We start from the raw sequence: 14,435 nt of genomic DNA, 5'->3' as shown, positions 1-14,435 counted from the left end.
CTCAGAAAAATGTTGATTTGAATCAATAGAGAAAAATCAGACAAGTACAATGCTGAAAATTTCATCAAAATCGGATGTAAAATAAGAAAGTTATGACATTTCAAAGTTTTGCTTATTTTTAACAAAATAGTTTATATGAAGGAGCCAGTTACATCCAAATGAGAGAGTCGATGATGTCACTCACTATTTCTTTTGTTTTTTATTGTTTGAATTATATAATATTTCAATTTTTACGAATTTGACGATTAGGACCTCCTTGCCTGAAGCACAAAATGTTAAGATAATGGAATTCCACGTGTTCAGGGAGGAATGAAACTTCATTTCACATGACAATGAGAAAATAAAAATATTTCATATTGTATATAATGAAATACAAAAGAAATAGTGAGTGATGTCATCACTTTCTCAAACCGACCGAGATGTTTTGTGAAATGAAGCGAAACTTTAAAATGCCATTACTTTCTCATTTTACATCCCGATTTTGATGAAATTTTCAGTGTTATGTTTGTTGAATTTTTCTCTTTTCATTCAAATCAAGTTTTTGTTGGGGTGGACTAGTCCTTTAAGGTATTTTTCCAAATATCAGCCAAAAGCTCCGATATGGTTTGAATAATCTAAGATGAAATACCACCAAATTTTTTAAATAGCAAATATTATTTGTAGCCACTTGCTAAAACAATGCTAATCAGTCCTAAAACTGAAACAAGTACCATTATTTCCAATGTTAATTACATGAAATAAAGAAGTCAAAATTGAAAAAGGTGTTACATTTATTTTAATACTCCCTGATTTTGGAAGTTTAAATTGATTGATATATCTGGTATTCTTAATCTAATTTATTTAACATCTTGGTTGGTGCTGAATATCTATTAAATGCATGTTTGTATTGAACCTATCCCTCAGGTTTATTTGCATGTTTTCAAACACATACCTCGATATTAAAGTGTGATGAGAAACCTAGAGAACCAAAATTTCTCTACTGCATTATTATTCCATTATGCTATACAGTTATTTGTATATTTATTTTTCTGTAGACACTCCCTTCTTTTAAAGGAATGAAGCAAATTTTCATTTAAAATCATTGAAACTGTCAAATTTTTTTTTATTTGAGAAAGAAATGTTCAAAAGTCTACTTAAGATAAATATTTATTGTATGTACCTCACAACTGTAAGTAATAAATTATATATTTATACTTGTGATGCAGTAACATGGGCATTTTAAGGTACATCTTGTCTTGTCTACACAACATTCATGTTGATGGCACGTATAATAGATTTACTAGAAACGTATTGGCAATGTTAATGTAGCTTCTTTTGCATGACAGTTTTGAACCCCTTGACCCTTACCGGCCACAGCCCGGAGACAATAAACCGAACTGAAAATAATTTCTAGGAACCAAGGAATTATATCAAATATACTGGACAATAATAAATTAACATATTAACTCAAAGGTTATCCTGAAAACCATTGATTTTAACTTGTGCAGTAAGTAGAAAGTCAGTCACAAACATTCTTTCGAAAGGTCTATTGATCTATTAAAACAATGAACAAAATGCAATTTACAAAAGTCATAATATTGAGGAATTTGTACCTGTCACAAAATTAAAATTGAAGAAATTCAAACCTCTCTTAGCCTCTATTGGAAATTTATGAAACCTTGAAATCTATTTTTCTGCTTTTATTAGAACCAACTTGGCATTCTTCCTCATAATTGTGATAAGTTATTATGGCCATAAGGCAATTCATTATTACTCATTTGATTCCTCTATCATTACCCAGGATATATTCCCACTAGAATGATAAATAATCATCTGCTACTCTTAAAGAAATTCATACCGCAATATTTGCCTCCAAATAACTGTAGTCTGAAGCAGTCCTGTTTAATAAATATTGATCAAATGACAATCATTTTTAAAACCAATGTAAACAATATATCAAGTATGGATAATAAATTTTCTTGAAGTTAATTTCTCCTTTAAATTGCTGCACAACTAAATCATGAACTTGTATCCATCTATTCAAGCCTTTTGTTTATCAAGAAATTATGTATCGAGAGAACAGAAAATAGACCCATAACAATAAACTTGATAGACTAATGAAAATCATTACCTGTTACTTGATCGTAAAATAGCAGCACGTATACAAGTAGAATTTGATTGTCAAATGAATTTCTCATCGATGTATTTGTACAATATTTATGGAGATCATCAAATTACAAGTCCGAAAAAGCTAAATGGATTCTATTGTAACATGACAGTGTTGACTGTATGTCTCAATAAATAAAACACTAAAAATGAAAATTGAATGTGCAATGCCTATCACACTACTTTGGTTAGTGTATTTTATATGTTTTAGTGGTTGTTTTGGTTTAATCCCAGATCCTATCAATACATTTGCTTATTTGGTCTAATTCTGTCTTCTGCCTGATGCATCACATCCCACAGTCTAATCCAGTGTTTTAACTTCTGCACTTAGAGGCTCACCTTGGCTTTCGTAATTTTGAAGGTCAATTTTTTTTTAAGTCCACCTCAAAAAATCTTAAATAATATGACAAGAAGAAGAAACTGTGTGGTTATTGTCTGCACAACCACATGATACGTGTACCTTTTATTTGTACATGTATGCACTTGTTCTACCAGCAGATGCTGATTGTAAGTCACCAGCATGGCTAACTCCACTTGGGGGTGTTTTACAAAGATTAAGTATGACTTGAGAGTCGCACTTAAATGTCTATTTGCATGCGGTATAAAAGACATGACTGCACTGATCAGATCATGCCCAGAGAACGCATACTACTGCATATTAATAAGATTGCGTGTTGCATATCTTATATGCGTTAGTATTTAAATGCGACTTTAAGTCATACTTAAATCTTTGTGAAACACCCCCAAGGTCTACTATGCAGAGCTGCCAAATGGTACGGATTTTCAGTATTTAGTACTGAAAAATGAGAAGAATACTGATGGTTTCATGCAAAATACTGATTTCTCAAGTTTCAGTTTTATGTGTTGTCCTATGGTATTTCTTTGAAAATACTGATTTTCAGCTTTAAAAATACTAAAATGTTCTTGTTCAGGTTGGCAGCTCTGACTATGAATTGGATCCAATTGGCACTCGGTGCAGCCATCAGTTCAACTAACTGTCGTTTAGTATATTGCCCAGATAGTTTAATCTCCACTTTGTCTATTAACTTTGTACTTTGGCAAATGAAATTTGGATCATAAAACAGCTTACCTAATAATGTAGGCTATTAAAGTGGAGTAAACCAAGAGGATATTGGACAAAGTGATGAAGCCAAACTGGAAATCAGACAAAATGGTGAAGTAGCAAATAGATCAAATGGTCAGATGAATTGGGTATAGCATGGACCTATGAGAACTGGACATTCATCAGTTACTTAATGATTTCATGAACATGTGACTGTCATTGTCATCTTAATTCTCTTTATGTTTATCTTTTGTGATCCCATCATTGTCGCTGTCAATTAGGGCATGAATTAACAAAAGCTTTCTGTGATTAGACATCAATATTGCACAAATTGTATGTGCAGAATATAAATCACTTAAATCCTGGAAAATCAATGTGCAGTTCTGGTTTGCAAAAATCAATGTGCAGTTCTGGTTTGCAAATAGTAAACTTAGTTCTGTGTTTTATTTTGGAAAACGTATATAGACTGCTGTTCCAAATCTGAAGCATGTTGATTGAAAGGCATATCCTGATACAGTACATCAGCCAACAAATGCCAAGATGAGGAAAATGTTTCCTTTGTTAACCCTTACCTAACTAGGCCGGGCTTTTTTGGCTGTTCTGTGGCTGGGGGGTGATTCAACCACCCCCTCCCCCTCTCCGTCCTGAGATCTCGGCCGCCGATCGCATGAGCGCCGCAAAAAATTGCACGTTAGTGTACGATGTAATCTACAAGGCTGTATGGTAGAATTTCCCCAAAAAATGAGATTTTATTCTATATGAATTAATTATGTTAATTTATGCATAAATCGCACTTTTTGCTCTAATTTACTAAATAAAGATCCTAGAATGCTAATTTTTGGTAAAAATATTCTTTGTAGCATTCTTAACAATTGCAATTGAAAGAAACTTTGGTTGGAAATCATTTTCTTATGTATTTTATTTTTTTTATGAATTTCTTATGTATTTATTTGTTTTTCAACCTTTTGTTTTTCTTTGTTTTTTCACCAGATTTATTGCACAACCTTTTTGAAACATAATTATGCTAAAATCAATTGATTTCAGCTGTTTAAAGTAAAATAATCATATCTTTATGAATAGAATGAGAAAACTCAATTTGCATTGACTTTGTACACAAAATCATGTTTTGGAACAATTTTTGGTCCGACATGCACTTAGCAAAATGTTGCGTAATTTCGGAACCGCGTACCCGGGCGTTGTAAGTTTGGTCTCAAAAGATGCGCAAGACTTAAAAGTATAAACTCTGTGAGTGGCGCAGTCAAAAAGATTCGCGCGGCAGAATGATCACAGAAAATATTGAGGGGGGGGTTGATTCAACTCCCCCGGCCTGTTTAGGGTTAAAGATCAGATACACCTAGGTAGCCGCTATTGTCGAAACACCTGCATGTTCTCATTAATATGCACATAATCAGGATATGGCGACTATTACTGCATCAAAAGCATGCTTGTGTTTGTCATCCATTTCTTATAGGTCCATGGTTGTAGGATTTGACTGGGATGAAACCAAACAGAAGTAGATAAAGTGCGTGTAGACCAATTGTAGAAATTGACCTTTACATTATTTACACCCACCCTCCCCCCGGTACTGTTCTGAATTTCGAGAGATTTTCTTTTTATAACCTCATAATAACCTGTATTGATTTCCTTTGGGGGTAAACTTAAACTTATTTGATGTGACAATGGTCTAGTTGAATACATGATTGGTCACATAACGAAAAATAATTCTTATTCTTCAGTTGCAACAAATATATTTGGCTAACCCCATGGTTCTCATTATCCTACATGCTGTGGAAATATTCACCCCATAATACACATCACAAGTGTCTTGAGAAAAATGTAAAATAATCCATGAGGATATTAGACTAAGTGGACCACAAGACAATAAGATCAGATTGAAGATAGGCCAATTGGGATTAACCAAATCATGTCCAATGATCCACCCGAACAACAAGCTAATTTGAATAAACAAATTAAGAGCATAACACTGAAAATTCTGACAATTGGATGTAAAATATGGCATTTTTCAAGTTTCACTCTGTGAACTTGTGATCCCAAGATCTAATCGTCAGTAGTGCCACTATGCATACATGATTCAAGTGCAGACCAATTGCTGTAATTCGTGATCCCTCCCCCTATATGCATACATGAATCAAATTTAAAGTTGACATGTAAAATTTGTATAAATTAGTAATCATAATACAGAGCAATTTAAAAGAAAATCATGACCATTAACCTGGAGATAACAGATTATCATCCATCCTTATATATGTAATCCCAGTTTGAAGTTCGTCCATCAAGCAGTTTTTGCGTTACTGTGAGAACAAATCTGGATAGACGGACAGGTAATAAGTACCTTTGGTACAATGAAAAATAATTCAAAGAAACTCAAAGTCATTGCCGAGAGTTATTTGTTCAGAATTCTGGCTAGTTCACTGATTCATCTCCAATATGAAGATGATTTGCATAAAACTGCAATTCATCTGTCACTTTAAATAGAGGGCAACTAGGCTTCAATTGCACTGATATGTTATTCTCATTAATCAGAACCCGAATCAAAATGTCACATTTCCTCCTGAGATCACTTCCTTATATATATTTTTTCATCTTTTATTTGAAATCCCAGGGTGCACTGGACTATCCTCGGCATGATCTCCATCCTTGATCCTATTCCTCAAATCTCCGAGATCATCTTGCAAGTTGTGATTAAGGCCAGCTTGTCTTCTATGATCTTCAATTATCTTGGCTCCTTTTCTTGCTTCCTCCACATATTTGTCCACTTGTTTGGTGACAAGGCTGATGCGTAACCGTGGTAACACGTCTTCCAGCATCACAGCAACAAGAGGCGCAAATTTGACTTTTGGCATATTGTTCATGTTTAACCTCTCCAGATTCCTAGAAAAAGTAATTCAAAACTTTGAAGAGTAACAAAAGGGAAAAATAATCTACATACAAAGTGTCCTTTTAAGAATGTGAATGATTTTATTTTCAAAAAAAGATCTAAAGTAAACAAAACAGTATCTTTTAAGATGGAAAATCTAACTGACCTCTTAAAGGTAAATGCTAGTTTTGGTAACAATATCAAATGAGTTCGTACAGAATCCAATGAAATGGCCATCAAAATGTCTGTGTAAATAAAACGCATGTGCCAAAGGATTCTGGAAGAAACTGTGTAATTGCTGAGAAATCAGCAAATAAGCACAGGATTCGGGTAGAGCATCGGGCCCAACATTTGAAGCAATAATTATACACTGTCCCATGTGCATCTGTGTTGGGGATCTTTAGTCTGAACATATTTCAGCGTAGATTTCAAGATTTCACAAAGTTCAGTTTATGTAACTGTACCAGATCTAGATCCTCGATGATATACTGACAATTAAGCCTTGTTTTACAGACTTTCTCATGAAATCAGTGTTTACTGCAACTACTGGAATTTCTCTTTAATATGTGATATGTCATACTTTCAGTATTTACAAAGAGAAACTAGTTTGGGAAATCAGCCCTGTTTGAATATAAAAAAATGGCAGAAACTGAATTTCAATTGATAGGGTTCAGTCCATCCACCCTAGCATCAAGTTGGTTTTGACAAAACCAGAAAAATTAATAAAGAGCTTGTGAAAAATCCATCTAAGAATAATAGTTATGAATTGTCAAAGTTTTGATTTTTATTATGTGAGCAGCTGTCTCATGTAATATGCAATATAACTTAAATTCCCACTTTGAAATTCATGACTGTAAAATGTTAGAGAAGGAACTGTAATTAAAATAATGAGATCAGTCTGTATATTCAATAAAAAAATAAAATAATCATTTTTTTATAGAAAGTTTAATTATACAGAATATGCATCACATGACGGATGGGGGAGATACTTGAATGTGACATCACAAAATCAAACCTACAAAATCTACACCCGAGTTGAATATTATTTGATAGATTTTCACCAAAACTTCATTCACACAATTCTCTTGTTTTTATACAGTGGTAAATTTCCCCCAACAAATTCATTTTGATGCGAAAACATAAATATGTAAAAAGAAAAATACCTTAGTTTGTGGAGTGTTGCTATCCCATTCTCTGTAACTTGCTCACAATTGTTAATATTGAGATGGGTTAGGGTATCTCTTAGATGGACAAGGCTGGCAAGGCAGTGGTCATCTACCATAGCACATCCTTCAAGGCTTAGGTATTTTACTGCAGATAATTTGACTGTAACACAATGAAAAGGAAAAATGTTTTGCAATGGTGTCATTAGCAGTTGTTCAATTGACCTTTGATAAGTGGAATCTACTGAGAATTTCAAAGCTTTTGACTAAGGATATGTTTTCTGTTGAACAAAACTCAACATCATGTTTTGACGTTATTGTAATTTTGCCGTTCAATGGTAACATCAATAAATTCCCTTACTTTTATTGTATGTTAAGCATAAATACAACTTTCCTGTCTCCACTGGATAATCATTATAAACAGGTTTTACTTTATCACAATTTGGTTTTCATGGAAAGATTATACATTGTGCATGATTTGAAATTATCTTGAAACTTAAGTAAGACAAATGCAAATGTCTTACCAACATCGGCCATGCTAAACTGGTCAAGGTCGGTGTCCATTGCATCAATGGCTACCACAGACTGACCCTCCAGTTCATCAAGTGGTAGTGACCCTCTCTTGATGTCCTGCTTGGTGTACCAATTTCCATTTGTAAACTGGACTCTGGCTCCCATTTTTACTAGCATATGGCCCACACCAACCTCAAGTCCAAACTTTTTGATGGTATCAAATGATTCCCTGGGTAGATAAAGCAAAAACTTAAGAATGTTATAAGAAGCCCTGCATTGTCCAAAAGCAGAATGTGACATTCTGATTAAAGTACAATTTTAGATATAGCGAATTGTGATTTTGAATATTCATCATTCTTTTATTCATTGACTGTATCTCATTAAACTTGCACTAAAATGTTATCAAAAACGCTTTCAAACATTTCTACTGCCATCTATAATGGTTAAAGAAATGTTGATGCAGTTTCATTCTCATTCTAATTGGTTATACTATTTCTAACTACTGCTACCACCACTATCACAACCACTACTATTTATTAAAAGATCTTACATTTTGACCTGTTCAGACCATGCACGCTGTATTCTCTTCTTTGCAAAGTACCAGATTGACATGTTCCTGCATTGATCTCTTCTCGTTCCTGTCATCATGGCTAGCTGAAGAATAGCACACCGAGGTGACCTCCATACTACAGCATGCCGTCTGAAGATACAGACACAGCCATGACCTATTCTGGACTAGGATATAAATTTTTTGAAGAAGTTTCAAAATGAACATTTGTATTGAACATTGAAAAAAGTGTAATAATGTAAGATGACACTCAAAACCAAACAAGTGTAGGCATATTGGGACTCATGATAGCAGACATCGCAGTGATTATCTCTTATCACTTCACGATCATCATTTAATATTGACCATTGTTTGATGATAGGTCCTCATGTTAGACTTTGTAGCAACTTGAAATGTCCACTCAAACCAATACTATACGAACCTCTCATTTGAGTGACTGCACTTTATATTCTATTGAATATATATGTATCAAAATTATCGATTAAAATTTCCACTAATATAATCTGACATTACTTGGAATAGCTTAATTCTAATGATGTTCATATTTCTATCAACAAATATATTACCAATATTCATCTGTACAACCAAGATTAGTTCATATTTTATTGAAACATAATATTGAATATAATTAAAGCCTTCTTGACTTCTAACATTAAGCATTTTACAGGTAAATTTGTCATATTCACAAAGTAATGATAAAACATGAAAAATTATGGTTACTTTTTTATTTTATTGGATGCACTGTAGTGTAGGTAGACTAATTTGGTTAAGACTTTTTTTTAGTTCCAGCGTAAATACAATTCAGCCTGTGTCTTAATTTGACTTTGACTTTTATGAAATGGGAAAACGAATTCACACTAGACCGAAAGCTGCAGTGCAGTTTGTTTTGTCGGTTATTCTGCTGGATTACACCTTACTTCACTACACCTCCATAGACTGAAATCATTCTTCTACACTGTATGTAGACCCATACCCCAAAATTAATTCTTAATACATATGTTTCATCTTTATTAATCAAAAGAAGTTAATACATTCAACCCAGGTCCATGGCATAGGACTATAACAATATAATCGTTATGTCATTGGCAGGGTGTAATACATATACAATACATACATGACATACATACAATAATAAAGATGCATACATGAAATATAAAATGACACTTTTAAAGATCTAAATTCTAATTTGAATAAGAGAGTATGCATTAATTCTATAACAATAACGGTATATAATGATATTTCAACATACTAAGAATTGTGTATGTTCTTCGTTAAACGATGATAATACTTAATATAATACATGCTTAATATATGTTTCTTAAATACTTAATTTAATACATCACTAAATTTAATACATCACTGTTGCCAGTGATTGAGTCGGTGAAGCCGAAGGCGTCACCGTCTGTGACAGGACAGTGAGTGATTTTCCCGGGGGGGCCACTTCCATTCACGAGTGGATACCATGCGCGACCATGGGGTCTCGAAAAGCACCCTAAACACGTAATTTTCATATTCTTAAAATGCACCCCTTAACAAGTATTGGTGTGTGAAACCCATCCCTTAACAAGTATTGGAAACAAAACTCTTGGCAAATATTCCCTGAAATGAACCCCTAAACAAGTACAGGAATGTTTTATTGTTTATACGGGTCCTTTGGTCGTCGGCTTTATCCTATTTAGTTTAGTACGACCCAACCGTCTACACCTCGCGCAAATCGGACTCTAAACACGAAGTGTTGAGGCAAAAAGGACATCCTTTATAAAACATTTTAATTTTGTTTTATCATCCCCGCAAATTCGACCCTAAACACGTAATTTTCCTGGCGAAATAGATACCCTTTTTTCATTATTTTTGTGCTTTTGACACCCTTATCACGTTACGTACGTAACGTGCCCTATCGTGAAAAAGACATCCTTTTTACGTGTTTTTTTGGTCGCGCATGGTATCCACTCGTCAATGTAAGTGGCCCCCCCGGGGTGATTTTTCATCTAAATAATCTGGTAACCATATCCTGGTAAATGATCAAACACCCTTTTATATATTAATTTACCTTGGAAGTACGTGAAATGGCTATATTTAACAACTCTCAGATATAACATAGCCTTACTAAGCAATCCAACTGATTCATCCAGTCCATTCACATCACAATCGAGAACGAATTTCATATGAAGTCAACTAACACCAAAAACTATATGTGGGGCAACCGACCCGCAACGGGCAGAAGTAGCAGAAGTCATCATAGACAGTTAGAATACCTATTCGTTTACGATACAATCATTTCTAGTTGTAAAACCAAAATATTAACCAGCTCACTAAAGTTTCAAGTGTATTCACTTACCATATTCATAATTTGCGTTGACTTTTATGTCGTTCCTTTCCTCCCTTCCTCCGAGAACATGCACCATACGAGGTATCGTTAAATCGTCAAATGAAAAATGAAAACACCGCCGCCCCTACCATATGCAACCCCCCCCCCCCGTGGTCATGGGTGGCAAGGGCCCCTCCACAGGGGCAGATCCAGGATTTTCCAAAGGGGGGGTAATTTTCTTTTTATGAAAATTCGACAAGGAAATAAAAAGTTCTTACTTTCAAGGGGGGCACACTAGGGTAAATTTACATTACAAATTTTGATTATGGCTCTCAAGGGAGGGGGGGGTACGGGTCGGCGGTGACCCCCTGGACATTGAGCCCAGCCCATTCAAAGAACCGAGCTCTATGGCCTACATTTCCACTTAGGAGAATTGGGTGGGGAACATGCATGCCCCATGTGGCTGCAAAAAAAGAAGGGGGAGGTCGACGGAATGATAGTAAAAAACAAAAAAAAGTTGATTTTAATAATAACTTGAGAGAAAATCCAACGAGCATAACATCGAAAATTTCATCAAAATCGGATGTAAAATAAGAAAGTCATGACATTTTAAGTTTCGCTTAATTTCACTTTAACATTTATATGCACATCCTGATCGGTATGTAAATGAGGGGACTGATGACATCACTCGAACTCACTATATCTTTTGTATATTATTATATGAAATACAAATATTCTAATTTTTCCTCATTGTCCTGTTTATTCCTCCCTGAACGTGTAGTAGTACCATTGTTATAACATATTATAGTTCAGTTATGTTTATCCTTAATGTCAAATTAGTAACAATTGAAATATTGTACAATTCAAACAATAAAAAAGAAAGAAATGGTCAGTGATGGACATCATCGACTTTCTCATCTGCATGTCACTGAGTTGTGCAAACTATTTTATGTAAAATAAGCGAAACTTTGAAATGTCATAACTTTCTTATTTTACATCGGGCCATATCCGATTTTTCTGCATTTTCAGCATTATGCATGTTTGATTTTTCTTTATTGATTCAAATAAACATTTTCCTGGGGTGGACTTGACCTTTAACTGCTTGGCTGGAGCACTGTTTGTAGTATTTGAATTCCTGATCCCTAGACTCACGGGCCTACATGCAACCATATTATGAACTTCTTTAATCTTAATATGTTCAGAACTTTATAATGTTTATGTATTATTGTATCTGGATGTCTAGGCCTAGTATAACAATATGGGAGGACTGGTGATGTATGTTCATTGTTGATAATACAAATCTCTCTTAATTCAGGAAACCGACGAATTGACGCCGATGATTCCATAATTAAAGTAAGGAAATTAATTATAATAGACGCCCTATACGAGGTGAGCATATTGATGGGATAGGATATTTTCTAATTTGCAATTGGTGTCAAAATATTTTATTATATTTTTTTCGACTTAAGATACGTTTTCCAAGTGAGCCTTTACTCGGGCTTTTCATAACATATCTAGTTTACTGGACCCCATAAAAAATATATCATCTGGCTAGGAGGCAAGCGCGAATCTCATTACTGGAAACCCCACCCCAATTTAGTTAGTGAATTAATTTGCTTTTTGGGGAACTTTTAAAACTTTTCCCAAACTTAAATTCACCAAGCAAAATGCAAAATGATTTCATCAAATCTGAAAAAACTCAAGTTATTGAATTTTCAACTTAAGCAATATTTTGTAAAAACTGATGTGCATCATAGTTCTTCATTAATATTCATCAGGTGGGCTGATGATGTCACATATCCCTTTTCCTTTTTATTTATATTACGTGAAATTATAATCATTTCATATTGTTTTGTACAAGTTTGAATGGTGCGTCTTTCTTTTGATGAAATAAGCTGCAGCATATTGAATATCGAATGCATTAAATGCATCCCTAGCTGGGTTATATATAGATATATATATATATATATATATATATATATATATATATATATATATATATATATATATAATTGATATATAAATATAAAGAATGAAGGAGATAATTAACGTACTCGATAAAAACAAAAAAACAAAATATCATGGGCCAAAGCAGACGAGTTAAAGATAACAAAATAACACGATCTGCCTCATGGATTATCTCGTGTGTCTTTTAATCACTTTGCTTTCAGCAATAAACAGGGCATCCAGTAATAAACAAACTTCCTTGCACATTTTTCATGGCAGTAATCTTTTGTTTGATTAATGACAATGAGTAAAGATGATCATAAGAGAAATGTCATTTGTCGGAATCGGATGTCTAGTTATTATCTTGGTCATGACAGTCCTGCTAAACATGATCTAGAATAACTAGTATTCCTTATTTTACTAGTATAGTAGTATACTCTTTTAAAAGTAGCGATATTGTTAATGATCAAACGAATGAATCAACAACTAAAGAAATAAACAAATAAACAGCCAAATAACTAAAAAAATATCAATTACAATTATAGTAATACGGGTAAAATAAAAAAAGCTCAACATTATATTTCTTATCCACGTGCAGTTATGCGGACACTAAAATGATAAGCACACTCTGTTTAAATTTACCATGATTACAAAGGCTTGATTGAATTAAGTATGGAAATGAAATAAACCTCACCGGGTTGTCGGAAGTAAACTGTATAGATAATTTTTATCGCGTAAATGCGCGAGATGATTATGTTTTTTGTCAAAGGTCCGACAATGAACACGCTGAGGGTCGAGTTAGGCTTGTTCTGTGATCTTAGACCATAAATTAATCTTATCCATGGATTGATTCAATCTGCCTTCGTGAATTAAGGCATGTCTATATATTGGATGATTCTACCTTCTTTGAAAAGCGCAAAGTACTCTGAAAAAATTAGTGAAATAGTTCACTCTTTAAGGAGTGAATATATGAAAGGGTGAATATTGAGTAAAAAAACCTCGGATATCACTGAGGCCATCCAAAATTTGCACTTTCATTCCAAAATCATTCATTTACTAATTCGCTCCTTAGAGACTGAAAATTTTCACCTTTCCTTTGCAAAGTAGGGGTTGAGGACATGGCCAGCAGGGAAAAGGGTCAGTGTATGTGTATAGGTAATTTCTTATTAATTCGTTTGAACAGTGTTAATGTGTTATGAAAGCAATTGCTCTGAAAGGGAGTGAGTAAGCGACACTTTCTTAAATCTGTAATGAAATATTTTTATTTTTTATATTTTATATTTTTTTATTTTATTTTTGCAAATACATAATTATTATAAGGAAATGTACTTGGTGAAACTCTGAATAACGATCCTCAAATGTATATGACGACGCAAGACAGTTGTTATTACTTAAAACTTGCAAGTTGTAAATGCATATAAGATGATTGACTCTGAATAAAAGTCCAATTTTGATCATGTTTGTCATTGCTGTACGTTATGATTATTACTGCTATTATTATTGATTGATTTTAACTAGCATTCATTGCTTTATTACTGTATAGTTTTGCTTCTTCCCCCACAGAAACCTGGGGGGGATGATTGTACACACCATCCCCCCACCTAAAATTCTGGGGGGATGCATCCCCCATCCCCCCCCCCCGCGCTATCTACGCCCCTGGTTGTTAGCCTGAAACTAGGCTTATAACCCCTTTAATTAAAGGACCTGCCTGCCTCGATCACTAAGGCCCTGTCATTTCCCATTCCCTTCTTCGTAAATATTCTTCTTCTTTTTTTTTACTGGAGATGGGTGATGGTGGTAATGGTGTTGGTGGTAGGGGGGCACTGGAAAATAGGGGGGAATGGAACTGG

At 34.0% G+C, this 14,435-nt stretch overlaps 1 protein-coding gene across 2 annotated transcripts; it reads right to left on the bottom strand.

Annotated features, from left to right (window-relative positions):
• Positions 1-5,525: 5,525 nt before the first annotated feature.
• Positions 5,526-10,753, bottom strand: LOC121418668 (distal membrane-arm assembly complex protein 2-like). Of its 2 annotated transcripts, none has more exons than XM_041612649.1 (5): positions 10,669-10,753; positions 8,313-8,497; positions 7,774-7,991; positions 7,250-7,412; positions 5,526-6,100 (listed from the first exon to the last, which is right to left on the bottom strand). In XM_041612649.1, exons 1-5 carry the CDS (start codon positions 10,675-10,677, stop codon positions 5,809-5,811), a joined length of 867 nt encoding a protein of 288 aa, XP_041468583.1. In that variant the 5' UTR covers positions 10,678-10,753; the 3' UTR covers positions 5,526-5,808. The 2 variants fall into 2 exon arrangements, with proteins under 2 accessions (XP_041468583.1, XP_041468584.1); XM_041612650.1 differs by having other exon boundaries at positions 8,313-8,492.
• Positions 10,754-14,435: the final 3,682 nt, after the last annotated feature.

Source organism: Lytechinus variegatus, chromosome 7 (genome assembly GCF_018143015.1).
Source record: "Lytechinus variegatus isolate NC3 chromosome 7, Lvar_3.0, whole genome shotgun sequence".
Lineage (NCBI taxonomy): Eukaryota > Metazoa > Echinodermata > Echinoidea > Temnopleuroida > Toxopneustidae > Lytechinus > Lytechinus variegatus.
The sequence above is the reverse complement of the archived record's forward strand: the minus strand, read 5'-3'. Positions and strand labels throughout refer to the sequence as shown.